General features: G+C 31.1%; 1 protein-coding gene across 1 annotated transcript in view; it reads left to right on the forward strand.

Moving 5' to 3' along the window:
• LOC141326090 (opsin-VA) overlaps window positions 1–18,847 on the forward strand; it is a 35,573-nt gene extending 16,726 nt beyond the window's left edge. Inside the window, exons 4-5 of the mRNA XM_073834787.1 lie at window positions 2,440–2,679; window positions 18,444–18,847. Coding sequence (XP_073690888.1) covers window positions 2,440–2,679; window positions 18,444–18,683 — 480 coding nt within the window. The 3' untranslated portion in view covers window positions 18,684–18,847. The remainder of the gene's footprint in view (window positions 1–2,439; window positions 2,680–18,443) is intronic.
• The last annotated feature ends 1,534 nt before the right edge of the window (window positions 18,848–20,381 follow it).

A 20,381-nucleotide genomic window follows, 5' to 3' on the forward strand; every position in this document is an offset into this window, starting at 1 on the left:
TAAATAATTCTAAACATAAGAACTTATACTTTGTCTAACTAATTTTAGAGGTTTAAAATTACAACTTTTCTTTTGTTTTCTCTAAAAATTAGTGAATTTCCAGAATTTTTGGAAAAACGCTAGCAACAATTGGGTGGTTTTTACTGTGTACTCAAACAAAAACTCCTGAAGGTTTTTTTTTTTTCTATTTAGATGTTTTACACTTACAAATACAATTTTGTCTATTTTGTCTATATAAAACATTCCCCAAGCAGGTTATAGCCATTTATAACCGTATTATTATAGGCACTTTTCAGTTAAAAACCAGCCTGTTTAGTTGATTGACAATATAGACCTGTCTAAAAAGGTTTCAGGAGTAAACTCATAGCAGAAACAGTGTTATATATTACTGCCCTCCAAAGGCAAAGCACAGTAACTACACATTTGGTAAAAATTGAGTTAAGGCTTAAATTGGACTTTGTGACAACTGTTTTGTCTTGTGGCAAAGTCTCCTGGTTCAATTTTATCCCATTTTAGAGAAACGAGAGCGTCAGCATGTTTGACTAGCCAGCATAAAAACTTTAAAGGCATTTTTCTCAGTTTCAGTGTTGGCGTAGTTACTGCACTTTGCCTTTGGAGGGCAGATTAGCAAAATACAGTAAAAAAACATTCTTTTTCAGATAAATATATTCTTAATCTGAGTATGAACAATAAACATGAACAGTGTAGGAAGTAGTGAAATCAACTGCACAAATTGTTTTGTGCAACAGAAATACAAACAGTCCAAATTATTCACAAACTACACACCATGAGAGAGAAATATACAGAGTGCAACAGAAAAAAAAAAACACTACAAAATATCTGTACAAACTTTATAAGAATTAGTTAGATCTGCTGGCTGTAGTCTGCGTCCGAATCTATTTTACTGGGACGCAAAAACCTAAACTCCAGTGCTTTATCCGATATGTACTGCTGTTTCATCCTTGTTTTTGGTTTGTGTTTTGTCAAAGGGCTCTGTCCTGAGTATTTCTGTGCTTTTTTCAAAGAATGCTGTCATGCAAATGTCTTATTTTGCCTTTGTTTTCATGCACGCAAGACCTTAACTTTCACTTTGCGTTTGTTCAGATTTCCAAAGAAACATGCTAATCGGTGGTTCAAAAGACCAAAACCTTTTTATTGGTTGAATAGATGACAGTTTGAACCAATCTGGACACAGGGGTGGGACTAAGCATCAACAATCGTTCCTGTTTGGCTCAGACGACCGAATGCATTGGTTTCATCTGATGAATCAGTGCTGAGGAAATGTGATGACGTAATCATGCTCACTCCGGAGCCTCTGAATATGAATGAGACGCATGCGATAACATGAAAAGAGTAGACTTTGTGCATTAACGAGACTTTTTAGACCATTCAAATTGGATATGTGGTTCGAAAGTTAAACATTTTAAATGATGAGTTCACTTTCATAACAACAATGCACAGATAATGTACTCACTCCCTTGTCATCCAAGATGTTCATGTCTTTCTTTCCTCAGTTGTAAAGAAATAGTTTTTTCGAGGAAAACATTTGAGGATTTCTCTCTTTATAATGGATATGGATGGCGCCCCGAAGTTTGAACTTCGGAAATGCAGTTTAAATGCAGCTTCAAAACGATCCCAGTCGAGGAGGAAGGGTCTTATCTAGCGAAACAATCGGTTATTTTCTAAACAAATTGACAATTTATATACTTTTTAGCCTCAAATGCTTGTCTTGTCTCATCTCTGCGCAGTTAATGTGTAGTCAGTATAATCTGGTTCAATGCAGTTAGGGGATGTCTAAAAACTCCCATCTCGTTTATGTCTTCAATGTCAAAATCGTCCTATAATGCTGTTTTTACCTTGTTTTGTAAAGGGCGTTTGAGTTTCTTTGTATGTTCACTTTGTAAACACTATGTCGGTACTTTTGCAGCGATCTAAGTTGATTTTGAAGTTAGGGAAGAAAACGAGATGTGAGTTTTTAGACGTACCCTAACTGTATTTACCAGAATCACACAGACTTCACATGCGCTGCACAGAGACGAGATAAGACCAGCATTTGAGGTTAAAAAGTAGATAAATTGTCAATTTGTTTAGAAGATAACCGATCGTTTCGCTAGATAAGACCGTTCCTCCTCGACTGGGATCGTTTTGAAGCTGCATTTAAACTGCATTTGGGAAGTTCAAACTTCGGGGCGCCATCCATATCCATTATAAAGACAGAAATCCTCAAATGTTTTCCTCAAAAACACAATTTCTTTACGACTGAGGAAAGAAAGACATGAACATCTTGGATGACAAGGGGGTGAGTACATTATCGGTGCATTGTTGTTATGAAAGTGAACTCATCCTTTAAGAACAATAGTTTTTTTTTTTTTCAAATCAACTGGTATCATGGTTAGATTTGATGATGCCAGTAATGTTATATCACACGTATGTTTGCAGGTGTCCAACACGCACGGCAGGCTGGGTAATGCCAGGAAGCCGGAGCGTCAGGTGACTCGTATGGTGGTTGTGATGATCGTGGCGTTCATGGTGGCTTGGTCTCCATACGCCGCGTTCTCCATCGTGGTCACAGTCTGTCCCAGCATTCACCTGGACCCGCGGCTGGCAGCCGTTCCAGCCTTCTTCTCTAAAACCGCGGCGGTTTACAACCCCATCATCTACGTGTTCATGAACAAACAGGTGACGTATACATTCATGGGGTTGACAGACGGCTTCAGCGAAAGTGACTTACAATGCATTCAGTGTAAACATGTTTGTATCAAATATAATGCATCATGGGTTTGAAACTGATAACATTTCTAAGGTTCTAAAAGATCAAACGTCATTAAACTATGAAACTATTCACTATTACTTCAGTTTTGGATTTTAATGGCAAAGTGACTAGATTTCTTTTCTTTCTTTTAGGTTTATTTAGAAATAAGTTTGGAATGTTTTATGTTTGCTAGATTCAAGCTTTTTTTTTTTTTTAAGTAACGACCAAGTGGCCAGCGGCAATGAGTTGAGCATGTTTGAACAATTTAGCCTTCTCAAATCAACACCACTTGCCTAAAATAAAATCTATAGACACAAAACACTTGATGCATTTCACAATATTGATATAAACATTTAACCTAGATAAATGTGTGCTTTTAGATGCATATCTAATTATTTGTGCGGAGAGTGAAAGCTAAAGCACACAGTGTGATCACTTTATTCCTTTATAACAGTTAAAACCTAAAATACGCCATCATTTATGCTAATAAAGGCAAGAGTAATACATTATTGGAACTGCAAAAGGTCTACTTTTATTTGTGTGCACTCACAATATCAACAAAACGTTGTGCTTTTGTAAAATAGCTAAAGAAAACAAACATGCGCTTTCTGCCGTCTCTGTCCGAAACTCATATTATTATTATATTTGCCTCACAGATATGGTAAATATATAATTTATAGAATGCTTTAAAGTACTACATTAAAACGAAAGAATTCATGTAATAAATCATGCTATATTGAGTAAAGTTGATTGAAAATTCCGCCTACTTTGCCCCAAAAAAACAGGCAGTCTTCACATTTAACAAGAAAAACGGCAATAAAAATGTAGACTTCAACTCAGTTTTATTTTTATCATAATTCAGCCAATGTTGGCAAAGTTATTTGCTTGTTGGCTTTTCTGAGGTTTGGTTTTTTTTTTTATATCTGATTGATTGATTTTTATTAGACATCGTGTTTATTTATTTTTATTTTTTTTTTTACATGCATTGAAATTTTTTTACTAATACTAAAATTATTAAAACAATATTTACCAGAATATTAAGAGAATTGTAAATACACAAGACAGTATTTCTGAAAAATTAATCTTTATAAATCAATTAGACATGCTTTTGAGTATTCAAATTTAATTAAATGATTGAAATGCAATGCAGTTGCAATGCAATTAATAGAAAACCAATTCACAGAATTTGATCAAAACAAAACTGATTTTGAGAAAAAAAATAGTAAAACATTTTATAGGGCCTTAAAATGTCATTTTGCTACATTTTTAAGAAATTTCTGTTAAATCAAATACATTTCATTTCAATTAATTAGACATGCTTTTTTATTTTTTATTTTATTTAAATGTTAGAAAAATTATAAACGGGAAAAACAGAATCCAGCAAATGAGAAATATAAAGGCACAATTCTGAGAGAAAGTCAGAACTGAAAATAATGAGGGGAAAATAGTACAAATTGCAAGATACAAATTTCATAATTGATATATAAACTGAAAATTGAGAGCTTTATTATTTTTATTTTATTGCATAAAAACTAAACTCAATATAAACTCAGAGGTATGAACTAATGAAAAAGGGAACAAAACAATAATAATTACACATACTAGTTAATAAAACTATTAAAATACAATGCAGTTGGAATGAAATTAATAGAAAACTGAATTTGAGAAAAATAAAACATTTTATAGGGCCTTAATGTAATTTTTGTAAAAGTTTCGAGAAATTGCTGTTTGTAAATTGTATACATTTCATGATTTAAATGAGACTTTCTTTTTGATTATTTTTTTGTACAAATTACAAATTATTTTGGAAAAAATAAAATGGAATTTGGGAATAAAACAAATATAATATTATATTTGATTACATTTTATTACATTTCTGACAGAGTTGTAAGAAAAACGTTGGAATTCTAGTTTTGTATTTTGTAATTCTGATTTTTTTCTCAGAATTTCTCAAAATTAAGTTTATATCTCATAGAATTGCAAGATGTAAATTTTAATCAAAAGTCAGAAAAAAAAAATAAAAAGCAGAATATAAAATGAAAAATATAAAGGCGCAATTCTGAGATAAAAGTCAGAACTCAGAATCATGAGGGAAATTATTAAAATGGAATGCATTTGATCAAAATGAAGCTGAATTTGAGAATTTTTTTTAACTTGCTATTAAATCCTGTACATTTCATGATTTAAATTAATTAGGCATGCATCTATGCATCTATGTTCTTATTAATAACAGATAAAATCACAAATAATTACTATATAATGATATAGTTATGAAATAAAATGAGGATATCCTTTTAGCTCTTATCAAAGTTGCAAAGATCTCTATACATAGACTCAGTAGTAGCCTCACCTTTTCCATTGGTTTGTTTACTAGCAGAAGTCAGATGAAGATGATCCATCTTCATCATCGTGTGTTATTAGAACATCAGAGCAACAGCATTACATAAACTCACACTTTGATTGGTGTTGTTAGTCACCGGCTTCATCTTAAATACATGGATCATCAATAAATGAGTAAAATGCAGCCTGAAGCAAGCACAAGATGGTTTTAAGCTGAATTGACTTGCTTTGGTAACCTGCATCTCTCTCTTACGGTTTTTATTATTAAATGATCTTTTAATAGAGGCGTCATTTAATAGAGCAGTTTAAATGATCAAAAGATTGAGTTTAATTTTAACATGTAAGCTTATGAACAGAAGCCCAATAGAAATACAACTCTACTGCCTTTAAAATACAGACAGTAGGTAAAGCTGCATAAAACATCTTCATTTCAATGACTTCAATGTTGATTACAGTGATATTACATCAACATTAGACAAAGCTTTTAATGCATTTTTATATTAGATTTATTATTATATTATATATTGTGCATTTTTTAATGACTTCTTTTTACATTTCATGATTTCAATTATTAGACATGCTTTTTGAATAATACTTTAACTTAATTAAAATAGAGGCAAGAAAAATTCAAAACAGGAAAAACTGAATAGCTCGATTAGATGAAGCTTTTATTGGATTGGAGTCTCATTGTAGCTTGTGTCCACAATTTGATAAAGGTAATTGCAACTTTTTATATTACATTTCTGACTTTTTAAAAGTCAGAATTCTCATTTCTTAGTTTTAATATTTTGTATTTCTGATTTTTTTTTTGCAGAATTTGTCAGAATTGCAAGATATAAATTCAGAATTTTGAGATTTAAACTGAAAATTGAAAGTCATATTTTTTTTTTAAATTGGTGGGGAAAAAGCAACTGTTAAAATCAAAAAAAAAAAAATTGAAATGTGAGTTAAAAATTCTTAAGTTTTGAGCTAAAAAAAAAAATAAGTCACCATTTCCTTTTGTTTTTAAATAAAAAAATGTCAGAAATGTGGGAAACAAAGTCTAAGCTTAAAGTTATTTATTTATTATATATATATTTTTATGTAATAGTGGAATTGGACTTCCATCATTTCTACCTGTAACTTATAACTTCAGAATTGTGATATACACAGTGGGTACAGAAAGTATTCAGACCCCCTTAAATGTTTCACTCTTTGTTATATTGCTGCCATATGCTGAAATCATTTAAGTTCTTTTTTTTTTTCCTTATTTTAGACACACCATATTGACAGAAAAACACAGAATTGTTGACATTTTTGCAGATTTATTAAAGAAAAACTGAAATATCACATGGTCCTAAGTATTCAGACCCTTTGCTCAGTATTTAGTAGAAGCACCCTTTTTGATCTAAAACAGCCATGAGTCTTTTTGGGAAAGATGCAACAAGTTTTTCACACCTGGATTTGGGGATCCTCTGCCATTCCTCCTTGCAGATCCTCTCCAGTTCTGTCAGGTTGGATGGTAATCGTTGTGGACAGCCATGTTTAGGTCTCTCCAGAGATGCTCCATTGGGTTTAAGTCAGGGCTCTGGCTGGGCCATTCAAGAACAGTTTGGCTCAGTTTGGCTGGATGGCCAGCTCTAGGAAGGGTTCTGGTCGTCCCAAACTTCTTCCATTAAAGGATTATGGAGGCCACTGTGCTCTTAGGAACCTTAAGTGCAGTAGAAAATTTTTTGTAACCTTGGCCAGATCTGTGCCTTGCCATAATTCTGTCTCTGAGCTCTTCAGGCAGTTCCTTTGACCTCATGATGCTCATTTGCACTGTGAGCTGTAAGGTCTTATATAGACAGGAGTGTGGCTTTCCTAATCAAGTCCAATCAGTATAATCAAACACAGCTGGACTCAAATGAAGGTGTAGAACCATCTCAAGGATGATCAGGAGAAATGGACAGCACCTGAGTTAAATATGAGTGTCACAGCAAAGGGTCTGAATACTTAGGACCATGTGATATTTCAGTTTTTCTTTTTTAATAAATCTGCAAAAGTGTCAACAATTCTGTGTTTTTCTGTCAATATGGGGTGCTGTAATATAACAAAGAGTGAAACATTTAAGGGGGTCTGAATACTTTCCGGTCCGTGTAACGCTTCACAATTCAATTTTAAATTTTCAATTAAAAAATGGAAAAACAGAAAAATGAAACCAAACGCCCATTTTTCAATTTTTGCAGTTACATGAAGGATCGATTATTCAAATTTTCTCTTCTTTTTTTCAACTTTACTTTTGCTAAACTGTGACTTTTTAAATGATAAATGAATAAATGAATTCCAAGCGATTTATATACTTTCTTCTTTTTCTTGCGCTTTGCGCTGTGGGCTGTACCATTATTGCCGGGTGAGGGGGGGACTTAAGCCGACTACAGTACAATTTATCCCTTTTAATGTTATAAAGGATGAAATGCCACAGTGTAACATATTTTGTTTTTGTGTGAAACTGTATCTGAATTTGAAATCATGCCATTTTATGGCTTAATATTCTACTTTACATTGTCCAATCCCATTACTGTTTATTTTACTTTTGCAGATCTTAAAAAGGGTTATGAACTGCTTTAAATTAATATTTAAAAATTTTGCAGATACACTAAATGAAATTAATATAATGAAATAAAATTACTTCCTTGATATTTGTTTATTTGTGTATTAAAAACATTTTTGATTAGACTCCTATCTGATTTTCTATATTTAAAAAAAAGGTCTTTTTTTATTTGGGCTAGTTAAATTAATTTTCGGGCTACCAAAATCTACCAGAAATTTTGCGAGCCCTATATATATATATATATATATATATATATATATATATATATATAAACACCTTACTTCAGCCTATGTTTTCAAGGAGAGGTGTGTGGAAGCTTTCCAAACAGTTTGAAATTCAGGGTTTTCACTTCATATCAATCAGATCAGAAGTAACTAGTAACTAGCTACTTGAGTACTTTTTCCATTGGATACTTTTTTACTCTTACTCAAGTAACTATTAAGATTGTTACTTTTACTCTTACTTGAGTAAATATTTCCATAAGTACTTGTACTTTTACTTGAGTACAGATTTTGGGTACTCTACCCACCTCTGAGCACCACCTATAGCCCCACACAACTTTATTCAATCTTATTCTTTCCTTGCTTTTTCTCAACTATGTCATAGTATAGCCTATAATAATCAGTTAAAACGTTATTATACCATCTGATGCTGCTTACAGCCATATGATTGCGCTGCCGTGCAGTGCGGGCGCCCATATTGATGGAAACCATTTCAGTAGCCAACGTTAACAAGATGGATTAATGTGTAGCTAAATGATTATTAATAGCTCGGCAAAAGGGGATTTGAACCCGTGTCGCGAGTTTGGTGTTTCACTTTCTATTGCTTAATGATGTTACATACAAATGAATAAACATATAGGTGCTGTACTTCCTACTTGTACTTTTCAGAGGCATCCCCTGAAAATTCGCTTTATGGTTGCCATGACAACTTTAGGCGCCTGTTGCTCATAAAAGAGCTTCAACTATAGCTAAACGGACATGCACGCACACGCTCTGGGCGCTTTTGCGGCTGCGGTGTTGGTCACACACACACACACACACACACGCACGCACGCACGCACGCACGCACGCACGCACATGTGTATGTGCATAAGAAGGTTTTTCTCAAGCAGATCCCGACTGTTTATTACTTGCACCGTTATATGCACAATATGCTATATTGAGGTTTATGGAGGTTTGGGTGTCTATCTATCTATCTATCTATCTATCTGTCTGTCTGTCTGTCTGTCTGTCTGTCTGTCTGTCTGTCTGTCTATCTAACAGCGATTTTATTTTTGCTTAGAGAAAGTGTTGAAAACCGCCAGTTAAAACACTAAACTGGCTAATTTGACAAAGCACATCACCCACCAATGCATTCTTTCTAAATATGTCATTAATAGATACAGAAATTAATATATATATATATATATATACACATACATATATATATATATATATATATATATATATATATATATATAAATGAATGACAAAAAAAGTGTTATTTCTACTTAGTGTAAAGACTTTTTTTCTCCTCCTGTCCCAAATGGATATGATAATAAGCCTGAAGTGTGATGATGTTTCGTATACACATAAAGGTCCTGTATTCCCTGGTTCTATCTTTCAGAGCTCTCTAATTCATCTCGAACCTGAAGATAAGAGCCGCGGCTTCGACTGACAGGATTCTGAGCGATTCTGAGGCGATGACCTACATTACCCACTTCCGCCCCGCCCCGCCCCGCCCCCTCCCTATATAAACGATAATGGACTCGTCCATCTACCTTGCGAAAATCTGAAAAATGGACTATGACTAGGAGAAAAATCGCACATTTAAATGTACAATTTAGAAAATTTAAAAAAGCTAAATTCAAATCGAATTCTTCACTGATTAAGTAACGGAAAAAATGGAAATATAAGCGTTAGGTTTCATTTTTCTGTTTTTCCATTTTCATCATAAGGTCTGAAAATTGAATTGTGAAGCGTTACACGGACCCTTTCCGTACCCACTGTCTATAAAAAGAAAATTGAGAACTTTATTTTTTTATTTTATTGCAGAAAAAAACAAAAAACTGAATATAAACTCATAATTAACACAAAGTAGCGAAAACAAGCACAAATTCTAAGATTAAATCGAAAGTCATATTTTTCTATTTTACACTGGTGGGAAAAAAAGACAACTTTTAAAATCAAAATTAAAAAAGTCTGAAATTTGAGTTAATAATTCTTAAAAGTTTTGAGAGAAAAAAAAGCACCATTTAAAAAAAAATATTAAAAATGTCAAAAAAGTATTGGATAAAGTATTTTTTTTATTTATTTTATATATATATATATAATTAAAAAACTTTTTTATCCAAGACTTTTGACTTTTTTTTTAAATTATGCTTTTTTTCTCTCAAAACTTTTAAGAATTATTAACTCAAATTTCAGACTTTTTAATTTTGATTTTAAGAGTTTTTATATATATATATATATATACACTTTTTTATGAACCTAGTGGAGTCTTCCATCATTTCTACTAGCATTCTTCTAGCATTTCTTATTAATATCCAATATAACTAACTAATTATAAGATTAGGAAGTTGCTTTGCTCAATGATTTATGGCAACACTTGTACTTAAATTTTTATCTTAAGCGTAATATTGCATGAAGATCTCAAGGCGCGGCGAGAAAGTTTCCTGTCCCACTTAAAATCCCCTGCTGATAAATAGGTTACTGTGGCTGAAAGAGCTTGAAGGTTTCATCTGACAGAAATAAGTCCTTATGCAAGCCATTTAGGATTGAGGTTGCTTCCCCATACTGTGTTGGAGAGGCGAGCAGGACACAGTTTATGGATTTAGAAAAACCCTAAAGCTGTCATGGAGGGATGATATGGCTTCACTAGAGCTGACATATCTGACATATATTACTAAAATAAATAATAAATAAATACCTGCAGTTTGGATCAAACCCGGCGTGCTCCAAAGGAGAAGATGCTGAATTATTGAGTAGCTGTGGAGGTTATTGGACGTAAACAGTGTTTGGCAGCGCCGCGTCTCTTCGTCGTCCCGCTGAGCGGTAGCTGTCAGTTTAGCTGCTGGTTTCCTCCATTCAAACGCTGACATCTGGATGCTGTCCTCACTTGTCAGGAAGAGCTCTCCTGTTCAGAAACCTGCAAAAATATGTGAACGGCAACAGGACATGCTTGTTTGCTTGTGATTTTTGTCACAATGTTGGTCGTCTCAGTCTAAATAATGTTGTCAGTGGTCTGATATATTTGCTGGAGGCTGCTGCGCTGTCAGTTTGATGCACTTAAAATGGTTTGAAAAAAAGTGAAAAAATAAAAACAGATATTCTTGAAAATGCAGTATTACACTAAAAATGTTTCTTTGCAAACTTTTAAATAAAGAAACAATGTGAGTTTTACAAGTATAATAAAGAGCATAAAATAGCATAAAAGCAGTAAGGCAAGGCAAGGCAAGTTTATTTATATAGCACAATGGTAATTCAAAGTGCTGTACATAAAAAGGAAATTAAAATCACAATAGCATAAAAATCATACAAATTTAAAATAATAATCACAACAATAAAAACAAAATTAAGAACATTTAAGATGATTTTAAAAAAGAAAATGTTTTCAAATTAATTAATACAGTAAAATGATTATACATAAAATGTAATACTGCTTTAAATTGTTTTTCTAATTAAAAAATTTTTTTTTTTTTTTTAAGGGAATTCTGTTTAATTTAATTGCATTTGTTTTTCTGAGCAAAAAAATAAATAAATGTCATACATTTTTCCTTAATTTACAGAAGACACTCACTAAAATGTCATTCAGTGTCAATCTTGTCGGGCATATTTACAACAAAAATCAATTTATGACATATTAAAAGGCAAATTACTTTTACCCCAAATACTATTTAGTTGTAATTCTACATTTTTAAAATGTGCCACTATCCTAGGTTTTGCCCATTTGTCAGTAAGAATTTTTTACTAATTTAAAACACAATAAAATGTAATATGCTCCCTTATACTTTTATATATTTTTAATATGGACAAGTCAGGATAAGCATGTTGTTTGAAGTTTTACATAAATATTGCGTTACACTGAATAACAATGTAACCTTATTTCAACCAAAATTTGACACCTTAAAAGTAGACACTTTACTTACATTTAATGTGCTTTCTATGGACACAAAATCACTTTTGTAAATTTCTTTTGACGTGGACATCTTAACGTCTTTGATCCATATGTATAAAATTGAAATGATGCAAAATATTAATAAACTATAATTTCTATCTCAACTATAATCCTATCTCAATAATACTTAAATTAGTTTATTTCAGTGTTTCTTGCTGTGTCTTTGTACTTGTGAACTTTACAGTAATTTTTTGAGTAAAACTGGTTTTATTAAGTGCACAGTGAAAACAAAAAACGGTTTAGGATTTACTTTGAACTTATTTTCAATCTGAAAATGCAAGTAAATTTCACAAATAATCATAAAGAAATGGCTGAATTGTACGAAATATTTAAAAAGTAGCAAAACTGTTACTATAATAACTATTTACAGTGTAATTTTAGTGAATTGCATGTTAAAAGTGATTATAAACCTACAGCCAAGATATGCTTTTTCTGCTCAAAAGATTGGGATCAGTAAGAATTGTAATGTTTTTTTCTCTTATGCTCATCAAGGCTGCATTTATTTGATCAAAAATACAGAAAACAGTAATATTGCAAAATGTTATTACTATATAAAATGTTTTTTATGTTACTATACTTTTAAAATATAATTTATTACTGTGATGCAAAGCTGAATTTTTATTAGTTGTCACTCCAGTGTTAAGTGTCACATGATTCTTCAGAAATCATTCTAATATGCTGATTTATTATTAGAATTGTCAATATTGGAAACATTTTTTTGGAACCTGTGATTTATTTATTTTCTGGGTATATGTATATATGTAAATATATCACTTTTATTAATTTAACATATCCTTGGTGAATACAGGTATTAATTTCTTCAAAAAAAAAAAAAAAAAAAGAAAGAATAAAAATTTTCTGACCCCAAACTTTGGAACAGTAGTGTATATTGTTAGAAAACCTTTCTATTTTAAATAAATGCTGCTCTTTTTTATCCTTTTATTGATCAAAGAATCCTGAAAATGTCACAGGTTCCACCAAAAAAAATTAAGCAACTTTAGTTACAGATATAAATTAAGGTTAATGTGTATTAATATAGAAAAACATTGATCAAAAAAGTAATATTGTGAAATATTATTACAATGTAAAACAGCCTTGATGAGCATAAGAATCTTCCTTAAAAAACATTAAAAATCTTACTGATCCTAAACTTGAGTGGTAGTGTACATGATCTATTCTAGACAAACACATACTGCGCAGCTTCATCCTCAGAACTGCAGAGACACAGACAGGTTTTTAAAGTGACTTCAGGGCAGAAAGTAATTAGTGTCTATTGGACTCTGTAGTTAAACGACAGGGACTAATGAAGATTGAGAAGGACGATGTGAACCGCAGGCTAATGTGGAAACAAATAATGATTACTGTGCAATTATGACCTCATCATGATTGACTAATTGTACCCTTGTGTTACACACAGCCGTCAGCTGCAAAACACTGCATCAACTGACGACTCGACTTCACTGCTAGTTTAGTAACCTGAGTGCATTAGTAAAAGTGTTTGGATGTAATCATCAGTATTCAGTCATTTATTTAGGGTGAAACTACAGGCAAAACCATTGATGTTCCATGCACTGGTTGCAAAGAAAACATCTTGCCTATATCTAAATATATATATATTTTTAAGTTAATTGCATCTGTGAATTTTAATTCCAATGTATATTTTTAAAGCCATGAGTTTTTTTTTTGTTTTAAAAACAAAATGTAAATTTTTATTCCAATCTATATTCTGTAGGTTTTTCTAGAGGGGATTTTTCATAACGTTTTCCTGATTTATGTAACATTCCTAAAATTTGCAACTGCAAATTTCTAATACAATACAAATATTTCTAAAGTTTTTTTTTTCCTATTTCAGCAACACTTACATACACCAAACTTAGCAGTTTTATTCCTACTTGTATTCTGTAGAGTTTTACTGAAGGGTTTGTTCATATATTGCTCAAATTATTTACTATTGCACCTTATGTATTCGCGTGGCTGTTTTATGTAACATTCTTAAATCTATTTGCAACTGCAGATTTCAAATACAATAAAAATTCTTCTAAAGTCTGAGATTTTTCTCCACTTTAGTAACACTTATAAACACCAAAATTTACAGTTTTATTCCTAACTATATTCTGAAGGTTTTTATAGAGGGGTTTGTTCATAACATTTTCCTAATTTATGTAACATTCCTAAAAAAATGATCTATTTGCAACTGCAGATTTCAAATACAATAAAAATCCTTCTAAAGTCTGTGAGATTTTTCTCCACTTTAGTAACACTTATAAACACCAAAATTTACAGTTTTGTTCCTATCTATATTCTGAAGGTTTTTATCGAAGGGTTTGTCTGTAACATTTTCCTAATTTATGTAACTTTCCTAAAAATCTATATATTTGCAACTGCAGATTTTGACTACAATAAAAATTCTTCTAAAGTCTGAGAGATTTTGCTCCACTTTAGTAACTGTTATAAACACCAAAATTTACTGTTTTATTCCTATCTATATGCTGAAGGTTTTTATAGATGGGTTTGTCTGTAACATTTTCCTAATTTATGTAACATTCCTAAAAATCTATCTATTTGCAACTGCAGATTTCAAATACAACAAAAATTCTTCTAAAGTCTGAGATTTTTCTCCACTTTAGTAACACTTATAAACAACAAAATTTACAGTTTTAATCCTATCTATATTCTGAAGTTTTTTATCGAAGGGTTTGTCTGTAACATTTTCCTAATTTATGTAACATTCCGAAAAATTTATCTATTTGCAACTGCAGATTTCAAATACAATAAAAATTCTTCTAAAGTCTGTTAGATTTTTTTTTGCACTTTAGTAACACTTATAAACACCAAAAGTTACAGTTTTATTCCTATCTATATTCTGAAGGTTTTTACAGAGGGGTTTGTCTGTAACATTTTCCTAATTTATGTAACTTTCCTAAAAATCTATCTATTTGCAACTGCAGATTTCAAATACAATAAAAATTCTTCTAAAGTCTGTTAGATTTTTCTCCACTTTCATAACACTTATAAACACCAAAATTTACAGTTTTATTCCTATCTATATTCTGAAGGTTTTTACAGAGGGGTTTGTCTGTAACATTTTCCTAATTTATGTAACATTCCGAAAAATCTATCTATTTGCCACTTCAGATTTCAAATACAATAAAAATTCTTCTAAAGTCTGTGAGATTTTTTTTTTTGCACTTTAGTAACAATTATAAACACCAAAATTTACTGTTTTATTCCTATCTATATTCTGAAGGTTTTTACAGAGGGGTTTGTCTGTAACATTTTCCTAATTTATGTAACATTCCTAAAAATCTATATATTTGCAACTGCAGATTTCAAATACAATAAAAATTCTTCTAAAGTCTGAGATTTTTCTCCACTTTAGTAACACTTATAAACACCATAATTTACAGTTTTATTCCTATCTATATTCTGAAGGTTTTTATAGAGGGGTTTGTTCATAACATTTTCCTAATTTATGTAACATTCCGAAAAATCTATATATTTGCAACTGCAGATTTCAAATACAATAAAAATTCTTCTAAAGTCTGTTAGATTTTTCTCCACTTTAACACTTATAAACACTAAAATTTACAGTTTTATTCCTATCTATATTCTGAAGGTTTTTATCGAAGGGTTTGTCTGTAACATTTTCCTAATTTATGTAACATTCCGAAAAATCTATCTATTTGCAACTGCAGATTTCAAATACAATAAAAAAATTTCTAAAGTCTGTTAGATTTTTTTTTGCACTTTAGTAACAATTATAAACACCAAAATTTACAGTTTTATTCCTATCTATATTCTGAAGGTTTTTACAGAGGGGTTTGTCTGTAACATTTTCCTAATTTATGTAACTTTCCTAAAAATCTATATATTTGCAACTGCAGATTTCAAATACAATAAAAATTCTTCTAAAGTCTGTTAGATTTTTCTCCACTTTAGTAACACTTATAAACACTAAAATTTACTGTTTTATTCCTATCTATATTCTGAAGGTTTTTATAGACGGGTTTGTCTGTAACATTTTCCTAATTTATGTAACATTCCGAAAAATTTATCTATTTGCAACTGCAGATTTCAAATACAATAAAAATTCTTCTAAAGTCTGTTAGATTTTTTTTTGCACTTTAGTAACACTTATAAACACCAAAAGTTACAGTTTTATTCCTATCTATATTCTGAAGGTTTTTACAGAGGGGTTTGTCTGTAACATTTTCCTAATTTATGTAACTTTCCTAAAAATCTATATATTTGCAACTGCAGATTTTGACTACAATAAAAATTCTTCTAAAGTCTGAGAGACTTTTCTCCACTTTAGTAACTGTTATAAACACCAAAATGTACAGTTTTATTCCTATCTATATTCTGAAGGTTTTTACAGAGGGGTTTGTTCATAACATTTTCCTAATTTATGTAACATTCCTAAAAATTCTTCTAAAGTCTGAGAGATTTTTCTCCACTTTAGTAACTGTTATAAACACCAAAATTTACAGTTTTATTCCTATCTGATGGTTTTTATAGAGGGATTTGTTCATAGATTTTTAAGAATGTTACATAAATTAGGAAAATGTGATGAACAAACTCCTCTGTAAAAACCTTCAGAATATAGATAGGAATAAACCTGTAAATTTTAGTGTTTATAAGTGTTACTAAAGTGGAGAAAAATCTCATAGACTTTAGAAGAATTTTTATTGTAATTGAAATTTTGCAGTTGCAAATAGATTACATTTTCCTAAAGTCTATGAGATTTTATTCCACTTTAGTAACACTTATAAACACTAAAATGTACAGTTTTATTCCTATCTATATTCTGAAAGTTTTTATAGAGGGGTTTGTTCCTAATGTTTTCCTAATTTATGTAACATTCCTAAAAATCTATCCATTTGCAACTGCAGATTTAATGTAAATTTTGGTGTTTATAAGTGTTACTAAAGTGGAGAAAAATCTTACAGACTTTAGAAGAATTTTTAGTTTTATTTCTATCTATATTCTGAAGGTTTTTATCGAAGGGTTTGTCTGTAACATTTTCCTAATTTATGTAACATTCCGAAAAATCTATCTGTTTGCAACTGCAGATTTCAAATACAATAAAAATTCTTCTAAAGTCTGTTAGATTTTTTTTTGCACTTTAGTAACACTTATAAACACCAAAATTTACAGTTTTATTCCTATCTATATTCTGAAGGTTTTTACAGAGGGGTTTGTCTGTAACATTTTCCTAATTTATGTAACTTTCCTAAAAATCTATATATTTGCAACTGCAGATTTTGACTACAATAAAAATTCTTCTAAAGTCTGAGAGACTTTTCTCCACTTTAGTAACTGTTTTAAACACCAAAATGTACAGTTTTATTCCTATCTATATTCTGAAGGTTTTTACAGAGGGGTTTGTTCATAACATTTTCCTAATTTATGTAACATTCCTAAAAATTCTTCTAAAGTCTGAGAGATTTTTCTCCACTTTAATAACTGTTATAAACACCAAAATTTACAGTTTTATTCCTGTCTATATTCTGATGGTTTTTATAGAGGGATTTGTTCATAGATTAAGAATGTTACATAAATTAGGAAAATGTGATGAACAAACCCCTCTTCAAAAACCTTCAGAATATAGATAGGAATAAACCTGCAAATTTTACTGTTTATAAGTGTTACTAAAGTGGAGAAAAATCTCATAGACTTTAGAAGAATTTTTATTGTATTTGAAATTTTGCAGTTGCAAATAGATTACATTTTCCTAAAGTCTATGAGATTTTATTCCACTTTAGTAACACTTATAAACACTAAAATGTACAGTTTTATTCCTATCTATATTCTGAAAGTTTTTATAGAGGGGTTTGTTCCTAATGTTTTCCTAATTTATGTAACATTCCTAAAAATCTATCCATTTGCAACTGCAGATTTAATGTAAATTTTGGTGTTTATAAGTGTTACTAAAGTGGAGAAAAATCTTACAGACTTTAGAAGAATTTTTAGTTTTATTTCTATCTGTATTCTGAAGGTTTTTATAGAGGGGTTTGTTCATAACATTTTACTAATTTATGTAACATTCTTAAAAATCTGTAACTGCAAAATTTCAAATACAATAAAAATTCTTTTTTTCAGTTTTATTCCTATCTATATGCTGAAGGTTTTTACTGAGAGATTTAATTCACACTGATTTATATAACATTGCATTCCTAAAAACATGGTTACTTTTTTTCATGGCTAATTTATGAAGTGATAAAAGGAGAAATCCAAAATCCCCTCTGTAAAAAACATTAACTGTAATAGTTCAAATTGGTTTGATTTTGTTGTCAAGTTTTTTTTAATGTACTAATTTAAATCAGTGGTGAACGAAGGTGAAGGTATCTATTAGTTAAAAGGTTAACCATCTTCATCTGTGATGCCTTCCAATCTGTTGTAACACACTTTGGGACAACAAAAAACTGATTTACTCTACTCGCTGCTTTAGCCATGCTGAACCCAAATCTTGAGTTTATGATTTTTTTTTTTTTTTTTTTTTTTCATTGCAGGTCAAATAAATTTCCAGTATGTTTTTCTAGCTCAGGGCAAAGTTTAAGTGCTCAACAAAGATCGCTAGAGAATAATCTATTTCATTTCTCTTACCTGTGATCTCCTCAGTTCAGGAAGTGTGTGGTTCAGCTCTTGAGCTGCAGTGACGTCACCATCGTCGAGGGGAATATCAACCAGACCACAGAGCGTGCAGGCATGACCAATGAGAGCAACACAGGAGAGATGTCCACCATTGCTGCACGCATCCCTGCCACTGGAACCGTCCCACCTAAAACAGAAGAGCATCCCAATGAACGCAGCTCGTTTGCCCAAATTCCCATTCCTGAGAACAAAGTATGTCCGATGTGAACACAGCTGTTTGTCACTCGTGTTCTCTGGCTGAATGCATTTATTCTTTTGAATGCTGGCATCCAAACTTTAGATTAAATGACGTTCATCCAGCATTACATTTTGTAGCTTGTGCATGACACAGACACTGTTAAAGTTACAGAAAAACATTGAAACATGCAGTGTTGGGGACGAAACTATAACATTTCTAACTAGTTTCTGTAAAAGTAGTTTCTTAAAAAAAAAAAAAAAATTTTATATATATATATATATATATATATATATATATATATAAAATATATTATTATTATTTTTTTTTTTCAAAGCTTTATTTAACAAGTTTCACAAATATGGATGCAAAAAGTAAAAAAAAAAATCATTAAAATTATTTAATACATAGTAGCACTTTAGGCCTTTATGCATTACATAGGTATTCATAAATAAATGTGACCAAAGTTAAAATGCATTATATTTGCAGATTTGCATGTTACATCTGAAATTGGTTGTTATCTGTTTAATGCATTATACTTTCTAAAGGTGTAACAATGAATAGATAAGTATTATGAAATATAACTGTGGTTGCAATTATTACTAAAATATAAAAAAAGATAATTGTGAGTTTTTATCTTACAATTTGGACTTTACATTTTGCATTTTCCCCCCACCATTGTAGAAAAATCATGCATTATATAGAAAAATCATGTATTATATAAAGGCTTCAAATAATGTCAATAGTGTCTCATACCATCCTAAAACTAACCTTACTCTAAAGGTATGTCCATATATGTCATAATATATCACAATATTTACGTTGAACCCCAAAGTAATGCAGATAATTGATTGGAAGAGCAGTATTACCACAATAAATCTAAAATATTGCATTTTTGAACAGCTGAACTACTGAAAAAGCATTAAGGTTGCTTTTTCGTGAGTTACTCCCCAGCACTGCATAAAAGATGGATTTTTAGAGGCTTTTTCACTGCAACATTTGCACAGATATCCAAGAAACCAGACAGAAAAGCAATCTGAATGCACATTAATCATGCACTTAAAATGATGGAAAAGTCTACATGCAAACAAGCAAAAAGTACAAGTGCCAAGATCAAATCACCTTCCGCTGGCGGCCTGCATGTTATCTTTTTCCTGAGAGTCACTGGCATATTTGACTGTACTGATGAATTATATGTTTACTGTATGCTCTGAACTCCTGACCAGCCACAGAAAAACACACACAGAAGCTCTGAGGATGCAGCTTTCTCCACAGCAGGATGTGTTTTTATTTTATTCCTTTATGAAAGACTTACGACACACTCTTCTTATTCAGATTTTTGAGTTCAGGCAGATCTGATTAACAATGTGCATTTCCAGATTTTATAAACGTCGATTAAAAAGTACTGCGAAATGACGGGGTTTACATTAACTGATGTTATGCGACTAACACATAATATTTTTCCTCTCGCAAAAAGTCATGGCAATGGATTTTTGTGGGTTTTTGGCTACATTTAATCGAATGTGACCTGTAAATGTGAAAAAAAAAAATGCTTCCATTGCAGTTTTGTGAAAATATTGCTTTTTCGAATTTCCTGAAACCTCATGCAAGCGCAAAACTTTGCGATATATAGAAGTTTTTGACGCGTTTCAATTAGTATTTTCAATCATAAATTGCGCAATTTAAAGGGTAATGGAAACGCAGCTTCTGATTCAGTTCACCTCTGTTTG

Source organism: Garra rufa, chromosome 2 (assembly GCF_049309525.1).
Source record: "Garra rufa chromosome 2, GarRuf1.0, whole genome shotgun sequence".
NCBI lineage: Eukaryota > Metazoa > Chordata > Actinopteri > Cypriniformes > Cyprinidae > Garra > Garra rufa.